The sequence below is a fragment of the Saccopteryx leptura genome, chromosome 3, assembly GCF_036850995.1.
Source record: "Saccopteryx leptura isolate mSacLep1 chromosome 3, mSacLep1_pri_phased_curated, whole genome shotgun sequence".
Taxonomy (NCBI): domain Eukaryota; kingdom Metazoa; phylum Chordata; class Mammalia; order Chiroptera; family Emballonuridae; genus Saccopteryx; species Saccopteryx leptura.
The window spans coordinates 46611300-46626410 of NC_089505.1; the positions used below are offsets into that span (position 1 = coordinate 46611300).

Here is a 15111-nt window from a genome sequence, read left to right on the forward strand (position 1 = left end):
AAGCAAAGGCTTCTTGTTAAATAGAACTGTTTTGTGTCATACAGCTGACGAAAGTCACTATCAATGCATTCCCGTGAAATGCAACGTGACCTTGATTCAGGCCCATTGTAAACAGATGGACGCACATTACATCAATACTATGTATCAAGGGGTGAAGGTTCTCAAAACCACCCAGAGATCCCAGGCCCTACACCAGGGGTCCCCAAACTTTTTACACAGGGGGCCAGTTCACTGTCCCTCAGACCGTTGGAGGGCCGGACTATAAAAAAACTATGAACAAATCCCTATGCACACTGCACATATCTTATTTTAAAGTAAAAAAACAAAACGGAAACAAATACAATATTTAAAATAAAGAACAAGTAAATTTAAATCAACAAACTGACCAGTATTTCAATGGGAACTATGCTCCTCTCACCAACCACCAATGAAAGAGATGCCCCTTCCGGAAGTGCAGTGGGGGCCGGATAAACGGACTCAGGGGGCCGCATGCGGCCCGCGGGGCCGTAGTTTGGGGACCCCTGCCCTACAGGACAGTGTGGGGCCCAGATGGGGTCGCTACAGCATTCCTGAAGCCCAGAGATGAGTGAACACTCCTGATTTGTTATATAGATTTTTATTCAATCATTTAAAAAAAATCAATCAAAACATACTGAGTCATTCTGAAATACGGCATATCAGGAACAATAAAAGCACGCACACACACATTGCTTCTCAGCCTTCTGGCTAAGATCAAGTGTAAAAACACGCACACATGAGCCTCCCTGCAAGAAGCCAGTGTCACGGGATTAACAGATGTAGAGCTTAGAGCTGTGCCTGGCATACAAGTAAGTTCAATTTAAGTGTTGCTATTATTATCAGTCATGCGCTGGTTTTAAAAAATGGCCTGAGTTGTAGCATTTGTCCATTTTCACGGTATAAACACTCCCACCTTGGCCAGTTTCAAGCTACCAACGGTTACTGCACACTACTAGACTTGCCTCTGGTTAAGGCACTTTCTATGGTTTCGGACTGAGGAAAGAGCAAGCCTCCCTCCTCCCTTGAGAGGAGAGAAACCAGAAGAATACAAGGGAAAGAAGCCAGCAGGGATAACTGAGTCAGCCAGTTATAAATTAATTACATCCCATAGTTCTCTAAATGGTTGCTTAGAGCTGCTTGTCACACAGAGCAAGAAAAGCAGGATCTGTATGTAGCTGCAACCAGGGATCCGGAAACCCCTTCCCCCTTGCTGACCCCACTGAAACTTTCCTTCCCCTCTCCCTGCGTTCTGGGGAACCTTAAACAAATGAATCACATGCCCATTGCTTGGATACTGTAAAGGTATATAACCTGTAAGAAAATCTAATTTGGGGAGCTCGTTCTTTGGTGCTGCTATCCCCACGTGCTCCACCAGCTACAAATAAATTCTTTTTCCTTTATTAATTGAGTTGTCTGAGTGTGTCCTCCATCAGTGTTCCTTCCTGCGACAGGACAACTGGAGTTTCTCACCCCCTTGGCAATCCTGATAAAGACACGGACCTATGAATCCAATGGGCTCAGGTTCCTTCCCGAGACAAAGAAGCCCTTTCTAGTAGGGCTGCCAACAGGGCCCCACAGCTGCGTTCCCTCCCGGAGGAGGCATTTCTGTAACAGGAGAGAATGGGGTCAATGTGCAAGGAGAAGCAGAGAACAGTGGTGCTGCCGAGAACGCAGGGGACTCTGTGCCTCGGAAACCCCTTCTAGTCCCAGGGCCTCGGTTCTTGAGCTTTCTCTTAGATGAAGCTGAGTCTCCCGAGAAGCCTCCACTCTATGGCACAGGTCCTGGACCAGCCCCCTCCCTCACCCCGGCTAGGCTGCCACTGCCTGCCTCCGTCTCACCTGACTGACGATAATGCAGCTCCACAGGGACTGCAAACCAGTGCCCGACAGGCCACATGCAGAGCAGATTATGTCTGGTTCCTAACTCAAGTTGCCAGATAAAATATAAAACACCTAGCTAAATTTGATTTTCAGATAAACAACAAATAGTTTCTTAATATAAGCATATCCCACGGGATTTGGGGTACATATGTATACTAACAATGATTTTGTTATTTGAAATTCAAATTTAACTGGGTATCCTGTATGTTTGTTTGCCAACATACTGTTTGAAAATGAGCTAACACTTAAAAATTGAGAGATTTCTCATACATGTTTAGATTTCTAACTTTCTTAAAAGAATAAATCTGGGAAGACTGAGCCTCTACTCACAGCAAACGCACAGAGCCGAGCAGGGCTGCACCTTCAGCAGTGCACGCACCCCCCTCCCCTGGCTGCTACAGGCTCCCCTCTCCCATTCAGGTTCACTGCCTGGCTCCACACACTTCTGAGTCTGCAACCCCAGGAGAACACAGGTGTCATCACTTCTAAGAAGCCTTTCCTTTCCGGAGCCCCCAAGCGAGGTGACACACCTGGTTCCATATTTGCACAACACTCTGCACTTCCTAAATGCTTAAGAGACTGAAAAGAGAGGCACTCTGAGCGTTCCTTGATGCAGCCGCCACGGACTTCTCCAGCATCCTCCCGTTACCCCAACCTTAGACTTGCCACCCAGCTCTAGGTCCTAACCCTGGCTCTATTTCCTCTGCCTGAAGTGCTCTTCTTTGCCTCCTGCCTGGCCAACTCTAGTCCTGTGCTAAGACCCAGCTCAAGCATCACTCACTCGGGCCAGAATGCCCGTGCTGGGTGATCCTGGATAAGCCACTTGTCCTTTTGGGCCTTTCTTATTCCTCATCCCCAAATAGCTATTGTGATGATAGTAACATCTACTTCACAGGGCTATTATTGTAAGGATCAAGCCAGTTCATCGAAGCAGAATGCTTAATAAACTGCCAGACACACCCACGTCAGAGTCATGGCTCCAGGCTCTTGGGGATGATTAGAAGCAAACAGGAAAATTTAATACCGTGTCTAAGTGTTTTGAGAAATTAAGACTGTTATGGAAAACTGGAGGTGCGATGAGGGAGGAAGGGTAAATTTTGGGGGGCTGGGAAAGGCTTTGCAAAGGGAGTGCTATTTAAGATGAGACCCGACATATGAGAAGTTAGTGCAATGGAGGGAGGAGGGCCCTAGGCACAGGTAACAAAGAACCAGCAGCAAGGCCCAGACAGTGCTAACCTCATCACAGGGGACTCAAACTAACCTTCCAGCAACTTAGCCCATTCCAAGGCCACTTGAAGGCCTGTGTGTTATCTCTGTATCCTCAAATCTACTATGGTATTAAGCACACTGCAAGTACTTAATAAAATATTTCTAAACCAAACAGGATCCAAAGCACACCAGGTTACCGTTTTCAATCTTTAAGCCTCACATACATGTGAGGTTTGTAGTAAAGAATCCCCCATCTTCAAGGATCTTATATTCTGAAACCGAATGCTCACATATGCATAAGTTTGGCTCTAACATGACAGTGGTTTTTAACAATTTCTTCCAAGTGAAGGTGACTACAGAAGAAATGCAAAAACATGAACCAGGAGTGGATTTTAAAGGCACAGAGGGAAGAAAAATATGAGTCAAAGACCTAGAAGAGGTAGTAGCCAAAGGATCAAGAGGAAAATAAAAACCTTCTTAACTCTCAGTATAACTGAGCAAACACCTGTACAGTGGAAAAGCAGAGAAGTGCAACAGCAGAAACAATACACTTTTTTTTCAAGCATCTGTACATATTGCAGAACACCAGAGTGCTTCAGACACTTTTCTGACCTTTGGGTACCTGAACAGCCCATTAGGGCACTGATCTCACCATAATGAGGAACCTGGGGGATAGCTGCACCAATGCCCTAAAGCTCCAAAATGGTTTGGGTGGTAACCAAAAAGCAAACCCTTATTTGTGCAGACACTGCTAAGCATTATTCATCTTCAATTACCTAGCTGATCCTTGTAACAACTTCTTGAAGTAAATCCAATTATCTCCATTTTACAGATGGGGAAACTGAGACTAGACACAGATTAAATAACTTGCATAGTTACAGAACTAGTAACAGATGAGCTGGTGCCCTAAGCTGAGCAGACGGGCTGTAGAGTTCTCGCTTTGACCACTGTGCTCATTACTGAGTTTTGTGTTTTTTTTTCTGTTTGGATGCGGAGATCTCTGACTGCCCCCCGCCCCAAAAAATACCCTTTAGATTTTTCACAGTGTTTTCTTGTGAAACCAAAGGAATGGGGTGGGGAGGTTAGAACAATTCATTTGAGGTTACAGGTGTGTAATCATACATACTCCACTTTCTCCTCCCTTCCAAAGTGCAGTGAGGACCCAAACTTTGCAAGCTGTTGTTAGGATTAAACTTAGTCAAGGTGCATGGAGCACGTAGTAGATGTGCAACGGTCATTTTCTTCTCTTGGTAAAAGACAAAATTAGGGCTAAGATATCCTAATGACTTTTCAGCGAGTGTTCCTTCCAGTACACTACACAATCTTTCCATGACTGCGGTGTTTAAAAACTGACAGGTGACTGCGAGGACACGCAAAAGGAAAAACGCTGCCATGGAAAATACAAGCCCTTAACCAGGTGGCGCGCTGCTGGTGCACAAAATGACTTGCAGGGAAGTCCCTAGGCCTGGGGGACGTAAAGGATACCCCAGTTCCTTTAGCCCCACCCATCCTCTGCCCTAGGAACCGTTTCCCCAGCCCGATCTCGCATAATTTGTCCTTCCTTCTCCCCTTTTCTTCCGTAACCCTCTCTCAAACTGGACGACTGGCCAGGTTCAGTGAGTCCCCGGCCAGCTCCCGGGATGGGACCGGAGGATGCGCACTGCCGCCCCGCCCCACGGCGGGAGGCCGAGTTCCGCCCCAAGGCGCGGCGGCTGCAGGCCCCCCGGCAGCGCTCGGCGCCGCCTAAGCCGGGCGGAAGCTCAGCCCCTGCTGCTCTGGAGGCTGCACTCCGTGCGTCCCGGACATCCCGCGCCACTCACCGGGGCGCTCTCGGGCAGGTTGTAGCGACACAAAGTGTGGTCCAGGTCGAAGCCCACCACGTCGCAGGCAGCCAGGGAGAAGTGCTGAGCCATGGCTGCGCGGGGAGCACCGGCGAGCGCCTGTGCGCGGAGAGTGCGCCGAGAACGCGCGGGCGGGACGCTGCGGGACAGGACCCGGCAGGACGCGGCGGGGCGGGGCGGGGCGGGGCTGCGTCCATCCCCGGACGCGGCGCGGCGGCCTTTCGCGCTTCCCGCTCCAGCGAGCACCGCCCAGGCGACGCTTCTCCCCGCCCCTCGCGCGCCTGGCCTTGCCTGCACCGAGCGGTGTGCTGGCTTTCGGCAGGTGTGGTTCGCCAGACAGGCTCCTGTCCCCGGGGTTCCTCAAGGCGGGATGTGACCTGGCGCTCTGCCACTGCTGATGGAATTGAGGGCGCAGCTAAGCCCCTGTTGGCACATAGCCCTTGCCGCAAAATGAACCGGGGCTCCCCTTCGTTTCAGAGGCGCCAGGGAAGGAAGGAGTTTGTAAAATTAGCCCCGAGCCTGTGAGATTATGGAGACAGTTTTATCCACAAATGTTCCTCTGGTGATGTTGGCCTAGGATTGGGAGGATCTTTTCGCTCGCAAGATCTCTGACCATGGATTGAATCAAAAACTTTGCCATAGTAAATTCCTAAATATATTCCTAAATAGTGAACTGGGAGACGTTTTACATTTCACCCCCTGGAGTGCCATCGAAAATCAATAGAAATCATGAGGGACCATTTTGTAAAATGACACTGGTTAAGGAAACCCATATTGGTTTTGCTATTTGATTTGTTGTAAAGTAGTGTAATCCGCGGGTTACATAGAGACACCAAGGCAGGTTACAGAAGAAATTTTGAGTTTATTAATTATCCAGCTAGCTACATGGGGCACAGTCCCAAAAAATGTAGGGCCTAATAGAGCAGGGGTAGTCAATCTTTTTATACCTACCGCCCACTTTTGTACCTCTGTTAGTAGTAAATTTTTCTAACCGCCCACTGGTTCCACAGTAATGATGATTTATAAAGTAGGGAAGTAACTTTACTTTACAAAATTTATAAAGCAGAGTTACAGCAAGTTAAAACATATAATAATAATTACCAAGTACTTTTTGTCGGATTTTTGCTGTTTGGCAGAACAAATCTTTATAAAACAACTTACTATAGTTAAATCTATCTTTTTATTTATACTTTGGTTGCTCTGCTACTGCCCACCATGAAAGCTGGAACGCCCACTAGTGGGCGGTAGGGACCAGGTTGACTACCACCGGTCTAGAGGTATACGTTACTCTCATGACTTTAGGGTGAGTCTGAGTATAGGAATTCTTGATTAAGGTACATAAACATTGTTTTCTAAGGCTTTCAGATAACTTCTACCTTCTTTGCTCTGTGTAGCAACTGGTCCCAGGCACCCTCCAGAGAATTCTAGGAATCAGCTAAACTATGACTAGATGACCCAGTTGTCCTTGTAAGCCAAGAAACTCCTGCATTCTTCTCTTTCCAGTCTCTACAGAAAGGAGGGGTTAAGAAACCTGACCTTTCCTCTCTAAAATGGTATTGCTAATGCTAAGTTTTACAGTTCCTTGGCACCTGTAAAGCCAGTAGCCATGGCAACCATCAGAGCCGCCTGGCCTGTGCAGGTTTGCATTTGATTTGGACAGTAATGAAACTGGAGCCAAGAACTGGTGGGCCATTAGCTTTAATTCTAGCTTGCACCTGGCGGGCAAGAAATACACACAGTGGGAAAACACTTGGGCTCCCAAAGCCACTGACTTATCCAAATTTTCTAGAATTAAAGGTTTCTACCTCACCAGCCTTATTCACCTCTGTTCCCCATTTTCTTCTTTCTGCACAAATTTTGCACAAACTGGCTTCTCCTTCAGCACTCGGCCATCTTGGCTGCTTCTCCTTTCCTCCATGTGGCCTTTCTCTGTTTTCCTCTCCTGCTCTCCTTTCTCTGCTTTCCTCTAGCATGGGCTTCTCTGCCTCATTTTATAGTGTAAAAATCAAAACCTTTAATCCAATATACAAACAAGGAATCTCTGATACAAAGCCATTCATCTGAGGTATAAATGGGATTCCTCATAAGAGTGTTCCACCACCCCACATCATGCAACAGTCAAGGGTGTGGGAAAAAGCTTAGTTTTGAAAAGATCTTAGTATTAAAGGGTAAGAAAGGCTTGGTCTTAAAACTAAGCCTTACGCTATAAGCGCCTTGCCAGCTTACAGCCTGTCTTCCACACCCAATGCAAACTATAAGCGAGCAAACTATATACATCTTATTTACAAACTTATTTGTCTAACAACCTGGTCATCTACTTGCTGAATAACAACTGTTATATTTCTTGTTTCTCATGTACAGAAAGCCCTTGTGCTGGAGAATGAGTCTATGATTTGCAGACTTTGTGGGATAATTTAGGGAATAATCCAATTCCATCATTCTGAAAGATTTTACTCTTCCTGGAGCTCCGGTAAACCTTTCCTGGTTAGTGTTTCAAAGCTCCATCTAAGTCCTCTGAGAACAAGTGAGATGAGTTCTTTCCCTTTCTCGACTCCCTACAGAACCCTGCACTTAAATATACAAACATTTACTTTCTGTCATAAGGCTATTTTCAAATAGAAATATTTCTTTTTTTTCTGTATATTTTATCACATTTACTAATAAAAAATATCACAGCTCTTCTATTATCAACCAAAAGTTCAATGTTCTACTTAGATACCAATTAATTTCTGTTTCTTTGAGTGATATATTAAATATTAAAACATACAAGTTAACACTAAAAGAAAAAGAAAAAAAAAACCTAAACTATCCAACTTAAAAATGAGCAGAGGCCCTGAATAGACATTTCTCCAAAGAGGGCAGATAGCTGGCCAATAGATATATGAAAAGAGGCTCTACTCAGTGGTTTTCAACCGGAGTCTGTAATCTTCTTACAACATCAAGGTGGCTAACTCTTTTGGTCCAGCACGAAATTTCTGGCAGACCAGCAATGGTCAGCTGAGCAGCAATTAAAAACTACTGCTCTACATCATTAATCACAGGAAATGCAAATTAGAAACCACAGTGAAGTATCACCTCACACCTGTGAGAATGGCTGTCATCAACAAATAAGTGCTGGTGAGGATGTGGAGGAAAGGGAATCCTCCTGCACTATTGGTGGAAATGTAAATTGGTGCAGCCCAGTGGTAGGATTCAGCTGGTTTGCACCAGTTCGACAGAACCGATACCTAATTTTTTTAGTTCAGCGAACCGGTTGTTAAAATGGCACTTGTCATCAAGGTTCTCTCTAAGGTGGGTGCCTGGGCAACCCCCCAAATGTGGAAATCACAAATTCACATTTATTACTTTTTTTAATGTTCCTCTGCACAACAGCGTATTCTAAGTACCCATATTAATGTTCTTGCCATCGTCCATAGGTGAAAAAAATTGCAAATGAGGGCAATTTATATAAGGTCTACCAGAAAGTTCTGTCCGTTTTCTATCACAACAAGTTTCGACACGTAAGCACATGTTTATTTGGCACATGTGTGCCTCTCTATTTTTATCACTTAATGTATACATACTGACGTAGCAAATTAACTAAAACAAAGTTGATTCACGTTAGTCTTATGTGTGAAGCGATAGTGTACCCATGGCTACTGATAAAGTTCATTTACGCCACTGTATTATATACAAATTTCAACAAGGAAGAAATGCTACAGAAGCATGTAGAAATTTATTGAAAGTGTTCGGTGAAGGTACAGTTTCTGATAGGACATGCAGAAGACAGTTTGAAAAATTCGAAACAGGTGATTTCGACCTTTCTGATAAGCCACGTTCTGGGCAACCATCTTTGATCGTTGACAATGTTGTTAAGACCATGTTGGAGCAAGGTCCTTTGCTGACAACATCGGAGATCGCAGAAAGGCTTAATTCAGCTCAGCAAACCATTTTGGACCATATTCGGAAGATAAGATTGGTGTGGAAATATATTATTTAATAAAGTTTATTGACGGTAAGAAAAATTTGTATTTTGTTTTATTCCAAAAACGGACAGAACTTTCCGGTAGACCTTTTATATATAATATACCTGTATATTAAGTAACAGTTTTATTGTTGTTTGTCAGGTATTATTTAATATTTTAAAACTCTTATAATCTAGTTTTATGTACCTCTTTTATTGTTCTTATTTAAGTATTAAATGCATGAAATAATAAACTACCTTTCACGATATCATTTTTTTTTTATACTTAAAACTGTCATTAGGGCAGTGAATCGGTTGTTAAATTATTTGAATCCCACCACTGGTGCAGCCACTATGGAAAACTGTATGGAGATTTCTCAAAATATTGAAAATAGAAGTGCCATGCACCCAGGAATTTCATTTCTGTGTTATTTATCTAAAGAAAACAAAAACATTAATTTGAAAACTATATGTACCCCTATGTTCATTGCAGCGTTACTGAACAACAGCCAACACAGGTGTCTATCCGTAGATGAATGGACAAAAAACGATGTGGTCTATATCTATATTTATGTACCATATTAATTCACTTGTATATGGCCTCCAAGAAAACCAAAATAAATAAATAAACAAAACAAAAACAGAGCCTTAAAAATAGAGAACAAGATGATGGTTGCTAAAGGGAAGGGGGTGGAGAAATGTGGAGCGGGTAGAGGGATTGTTCCCCCCAAACTCATCTGTTGAAGGCCTAAGCCTTATATTTGGAGAAAGGGAGTTTAAGGAGGTTAAGAGTGGTTAAATGAGGTCATAAGAGTGGGGCCCTAATTCAATATGACTGGAAGAGACACCGTGCACAGAGGAAAGGCCCTGTGAGGATACAGGGAGAAAGTGCAGTCTGAAAACAAAGGGTGGTTTTACCAGAAATCAATCCTACTGAGGCCTTGATCTTGGACTTCCAACCAGAATGGTGAGCAAATAATTTTCTGTCATTTAAATCACCCAGTCTGTGGCATTCTTTAAAGGCAGGCCAAGCAGACTAATACAGTCAGTAGGGAGATTGGACTCTAATCAATGCTGTTATAAAAAAATATATAGCAGATAATATCTTGCCATTTGGAAGATCTCTTAATAGCAGACACTTTGGCTTAAGGTATTTGTTGGTTTTAGAAATTTTGATATTTTTACTTGTATAGAATATTTATACCATGCTGTGAAGTTTTAGGATTTTTTAATTTGATATTTACCTAAATAGTGACTTTGAGAACAGTTAGCTTAAGTTTTATATATTGATTGATTGATTGATTGATTGGTTTTATTGATTTTAGCAAGAGAAGAAGGGAGAGAGAGAGAGGATCATTGATCTGTTCCTGTATGTGCCCTGACCAGGAACTGAACCAGCAACCTCTGCACTTCGGGATAGTTTAAGTTCTAGACTCTAAAATAATTCAGTAAATTAGTTTTTGTGGATTTATAATGCTGTATGCTAACATCAATAATGCAAGTGTTATTTGCCAAACCATTATTTTTGGGGCAGGGAAAATGGCCTGTTTATTTTTCAGTGGATTAAAATGTGCTTTTCTAAATACCCCAGAGTAAATATTGTAATGTTCGACCTTTTATATAAATTAAGTAAACATACACATCTTCTCTGTATCACATGATTTGTTTAAGGGGGAACAATAAAGTTTATTTAGTAATTTGAAGAAAGATGAAATACAGAAATGCCAAAAAATTAACCTATTATTTAAATATTAGCCATTTAGCTAAATAGAACCAAAAGCTGATTTGTAATACTGGGATGTGGCCGTAAGAGGGCAGTAGTTCTGCATTAGGAATATTTTTAATTTACTATCTTTAGTAATTTTAAAATCCTTAAATTTCAAAAATAAAAAATACATTATTTTCTTCCTTCCATTTCTGCTCTTGTCACAAGAAAGAAGCCTACTTAGAAATTTTGCTGTGTTTTTCTTTATTTTTGAGGGTGGAAAGGAGAGACTATGATGGGACAAAGTCTTTCAGTAGGAAATTTCTTATTAAGGTTATACCTGAATAAAGAACCAGATGTTTAAATTAGTAAATGAGTTCCTCTTGTAGAGAGAACTAAAGTATGAAATGGCAAAATTCTGATTCAAAAGATCTTAAATAATGTAGTAATGCATTGAAATTTAAGAAAAATGTTAAGTTTTGGGGTTAGGTTCAAATAATCAGCTTGAACCATATATGATGGGGAATCTTGATTTGACATCTGTTAAGTTAGAAATAAAACGTAGATAAACTCAAGGTAAACTCAAGTAGTTCTGGTTTAAACTCACTATCATCTTGATAGTCAATTCACCCTACTTCCCTTTGCCTTGGCTGTCCTGAGAGTGTGGGGATTCTAAATTGCAAAAGGGTTAACATGTGGTCAAGGAGTCTGGAGAGAGACTTCTGGTCCCTGAGTAATTACATCCATACAACTGCTTTTCCTCAGCGAGGCCATTCCAGTCAGCCTGCGGTTGCCTCTGGCCACAGCAGCCACACCATCAGCAACCCTCTCTGCTGCGTAACCAGGTGCTCTGGAACACCTCCCGTTACAGGGTCATCAGAAAAATCTCTAGTTTTGAACCAAACCTTGAGACCATTTCAGATGTGCCATTCCACACTCAGCCAGCCTCTGCCCCCTCTTGAGCATCCCAGGGAGCCCTCACAGGGAGCTTTCAGCTTTCAAGCCTCAGAAAAGGAGGGTATATGTCATGGTGGGGAAAGGAAGGGTGGCTACCTCAGACCCTCTCTCAATCCAGATGTGACCCTTCCTTTTCTAGTAATTGTCCCATATTGTCATAGGATGCTCTGCAAACCGCCGTCTCTCAGAATTCCAGCTGAGTATTTATCTGTGGGCTCCTGTCTTGTTCTCTCTTAGTTGATGGTTACCCACACACTGACTTTCAGGCTGTGCTTAAGATGGAGCTCCTGTAGCCTGAAAGAAGGACTTCAGGCACCAAGGAGAAAGACCTTGTGAGTTCACATGACAATGACCACGTGTGAGTTGAGGCAGAAATCAGAAGTGGGTTAAGGGCCACCAGTATTATCTGCTACAGGTTACCTACCAGTACCATCTGCTACAGTGGCTATTCTTCTAAAAGCTTCTCAGCTTCAATGAAAACAATATATTGAGGATGCTGTCTCCCTCTGTTGGTTATTCTGTCTCCAATCCATTGTTGATTCTATATCCTCTTTGTGTTCCATCTGTGATCTACTCTGTGCATTCTCTGCCCTAATGCAAAGTACTAAAACTTAATGGAACCTGCCACAGGTGTTTTAGTCCAGTGCTCTCCAAATTTGTTCGCATCGTGGCTCATGAGGAAAATGGTAATGTTTATCTAGCACCAATATTGGCAGAAACAGAAGAAGCTAGCCCTGGAAGGTGGGGCAGGCTGGGCTCGTGAAGCTCGGAGACTCCTCTAAGGCCTACGAGGTAAAGTTGTCCAATATCTTAGCACAACTATAACCAAGAATTGTCTGGTCATTTAATTGGTTGAAATTCTCTATTAAATTAGGCTTTCTTGTTAATGGTAGTACACTCTTGTCTTCTTAGTTTGATTTGGGAAATATTTATTGAGCCCCTATCAATGCCAGGCACTATTATAGGCACTGGAATACAAAAGTAGATGAAATGGTATTTCTCACAAGGGGCCTCTAGTTTAGAGAGGGAGATGACACAAAATCTAATAATTGTAATATAGTACAGCTAGTCTGGCATGGCTTCCTCAACTTATACTGTACACCCTAGCCAAATGTTTTTTTCTCTTGTAATAGGACTCTTCAGAGAAACAAAACCAATAGGAGATATAAACAAGCAGATAGGTAAAATGATAAAAGTTAGATTTAGACATGCATATAGATATAGAGAGGTGGAGATTTATTTTAGATATTGGGTCATACAATTATGGAGACTGAGAAATCCTATAATCTGCCATCTGCAAGCTGGAAAGTGAGGAAAACTGGTGGGATAATTTAGTACAAGTCTGAAGAACCATGATCCCTGATGTCTGAGGGTAGGAGCCGGTGAAAGCTCTAGGCCAAGCAGAGACAGTGAATTTGTTCTTTCTCCACCTTTTTGTTCTATGCAGGCCCTTAATGGATTGGATGATTCCCACCTACAATGATGAAGGTATTCTTCTTTACTTAGTCTACTGATTGAAATGCTAATCTCTTTCAGAAATATCCTCATGGACATACCCAGAATTAATGTCTTACCAGCTATGCCAGTGCCCTGTGACTACTCAGCTTGGCACATAAAATTAACCATCATGCCTCTGTTCATTTCCTAATCTCCATTCTCATGCAAGCCATCTTCCATATTACCCTTGGAATAAGATGAAATATTTCACCCAGTTGTAGGGAACTGAAGATATCTTTTTTTGCTGGCTTGTTTTATTATTATCTGTTTTTATGTCAAGCTTCTGTATTGGCTATACAGATTGGGACTGTGTCTTATTCACATCTATATCTCAGTGCCTAGCACACAACCTGGCACATAATGTTCACTGAATGAATGAATGAATTTCCATTGCCTAATTTCTATCTTCAGGCATTGTGATTTTTGTTTGTTTGTTTGTTTTGTGACAGAGAGAGACAGATAGGTACAGACACAGAGGAAGGGAGAGAGATGAGAAGCATCAATTCTTCCTTGCGGCACCTTAGTTGTTCAAACCAGATGAGCCTGCACTCAAGCTCGGGGCCTCGAACCTAGGTCCTCCACATCCCAGTCCGATGCTCTATCTACTGCGCCAACACCTGGTCAGGTGGCATTGTGATATTTTGAATGCATACAAAGAAGTTCTTACCTGGAGCAGGAGAAACTATATTGACTTTGAATTCCATGTTGTTACATTTTACAGGCTTATAGTAAAGAGTTTAATTACTTGGAGCTGCAGTTTCAGGCAGTGTACAGACAACTGTTAATTTTTAGTTCTTTCAAATACTAGTATATCAGGCACTAATTTTTTATTTGACCTTCAGTAAAGTCTTCACTATCTATTCCAGGTGTTCTAATGCAGGCTGTACAAATAATCACAGGGTAAAAATGGCTTAAGCCAACATTTTGGGAACCTAAGAATGAACTTTCTCAGTAACACTTTAATAATATATCATGTAGAAAAGTGGCAATTTTGAAAACTTTGGTTTTTATATTTTATTGTGAGGTTCACAGAATTCTCCTAGTTTCCTAAATTCTGCCTACAGTGAGATAATTCTGCCTACTAAATTCTATTTATTATAATTGTTGACTCTTGAAAAGTAGTACTTTTTATCTGCTGCAATTTATTCTTGTTCTTAAAGCTACATTTTTAAAATGTCATTTGGACGTGCCAACAGTTCTTAATGAGAAAGGTTGAATAAATGCTGCTTATGGCTTACAGTTGGAAGTGTCAATATATACATAATTTATTATTAGTAGTATCTTCTGAAAATTAGCCACGTAAGCAATACAAACAACAGCATGTCAGTTTTCTCCTTCTACCTTGCTTTCTATTCATTCCCAAATACGAGAGTACTTTATGGAGAGTCACAGGTGCCCCAGAATCTCTGGGTCCAGACCCATTCTTCTCTGTCTGTCTCTCCCTCTTTGCAGCGTGTGTTTGTGCATACACTCACCCAACTCATTTGCATGCGGCTTGGGGGACTTGTCAGTGAGTGGAGAAATAGCACCCACTGTTGAGGTTCTTCTACATGATAGGTATTGTGTTAAGAACAATAAATAACGACCTCACTTAATCATAGCCACACAGAAGTAGGTAAGAGCATGCTTATTTTACACATGAAGTTCAAATCCAATCTTGGTGACAATCTGTCAGCCACGTCTGCTGACGTGTGAGGTCTCTTCATATGCACAACCTTGCAATGCCATTACTTTATCATGAAAAATTTACTATTTTTGCTCAAATTTAATGTAGTCCCATGTATATCAAGTTACTTACAAAATAAGACAACTCTTTAAGTCCATTTCATCAGTCATTTTCCTGCCCTTGATCCCAGCTCATTTTCAAGTCTTTAATAAAGTCTCCCCATTCAATGCCCCTTCTTCTGGAAGCCTCTGACCACTTTGAAGTTCCAATTCATCACAATTGATGTTACTAGATTTTTTATAAATTATTGATTTATCTATAGATTTTATGCTAGGCTGTGAACGCAGACATTGTATCTGTCTTGTTCAAGGTTTTATCTCCAAGACCAGACAAC

At 42.1% G+C, this 15111-nt stretch overlaps 1 protein-coding gene across 2 annotated transcripts in view; it reads right to left on the reverse strand.

The window, feature by feature from the left end:
* The window catches only part of NT5DC1 (5'-nucleotidase domain containing 1), a 147752-nt gene extending 142638 nt beyond the window's left edge, over positions 1-5114 (reverse strand). For both annotated transcript variants that reach the window (XM_066373416.1, XM_066373415.1), the window contains exon 1: positions 4929-5114. In XM_066373416.1, coding sequence (XP_066229513.1) covers positions 4929-5021 — 93 coding nt within the window. In that variant the 5' untranslated portion in view covers positions 5022-5114. The remainder of the gene's footprint in view (positions 1-4928) is intronic.
* Positions 5115-15111: the final 9997 nt, after the last annotated feature.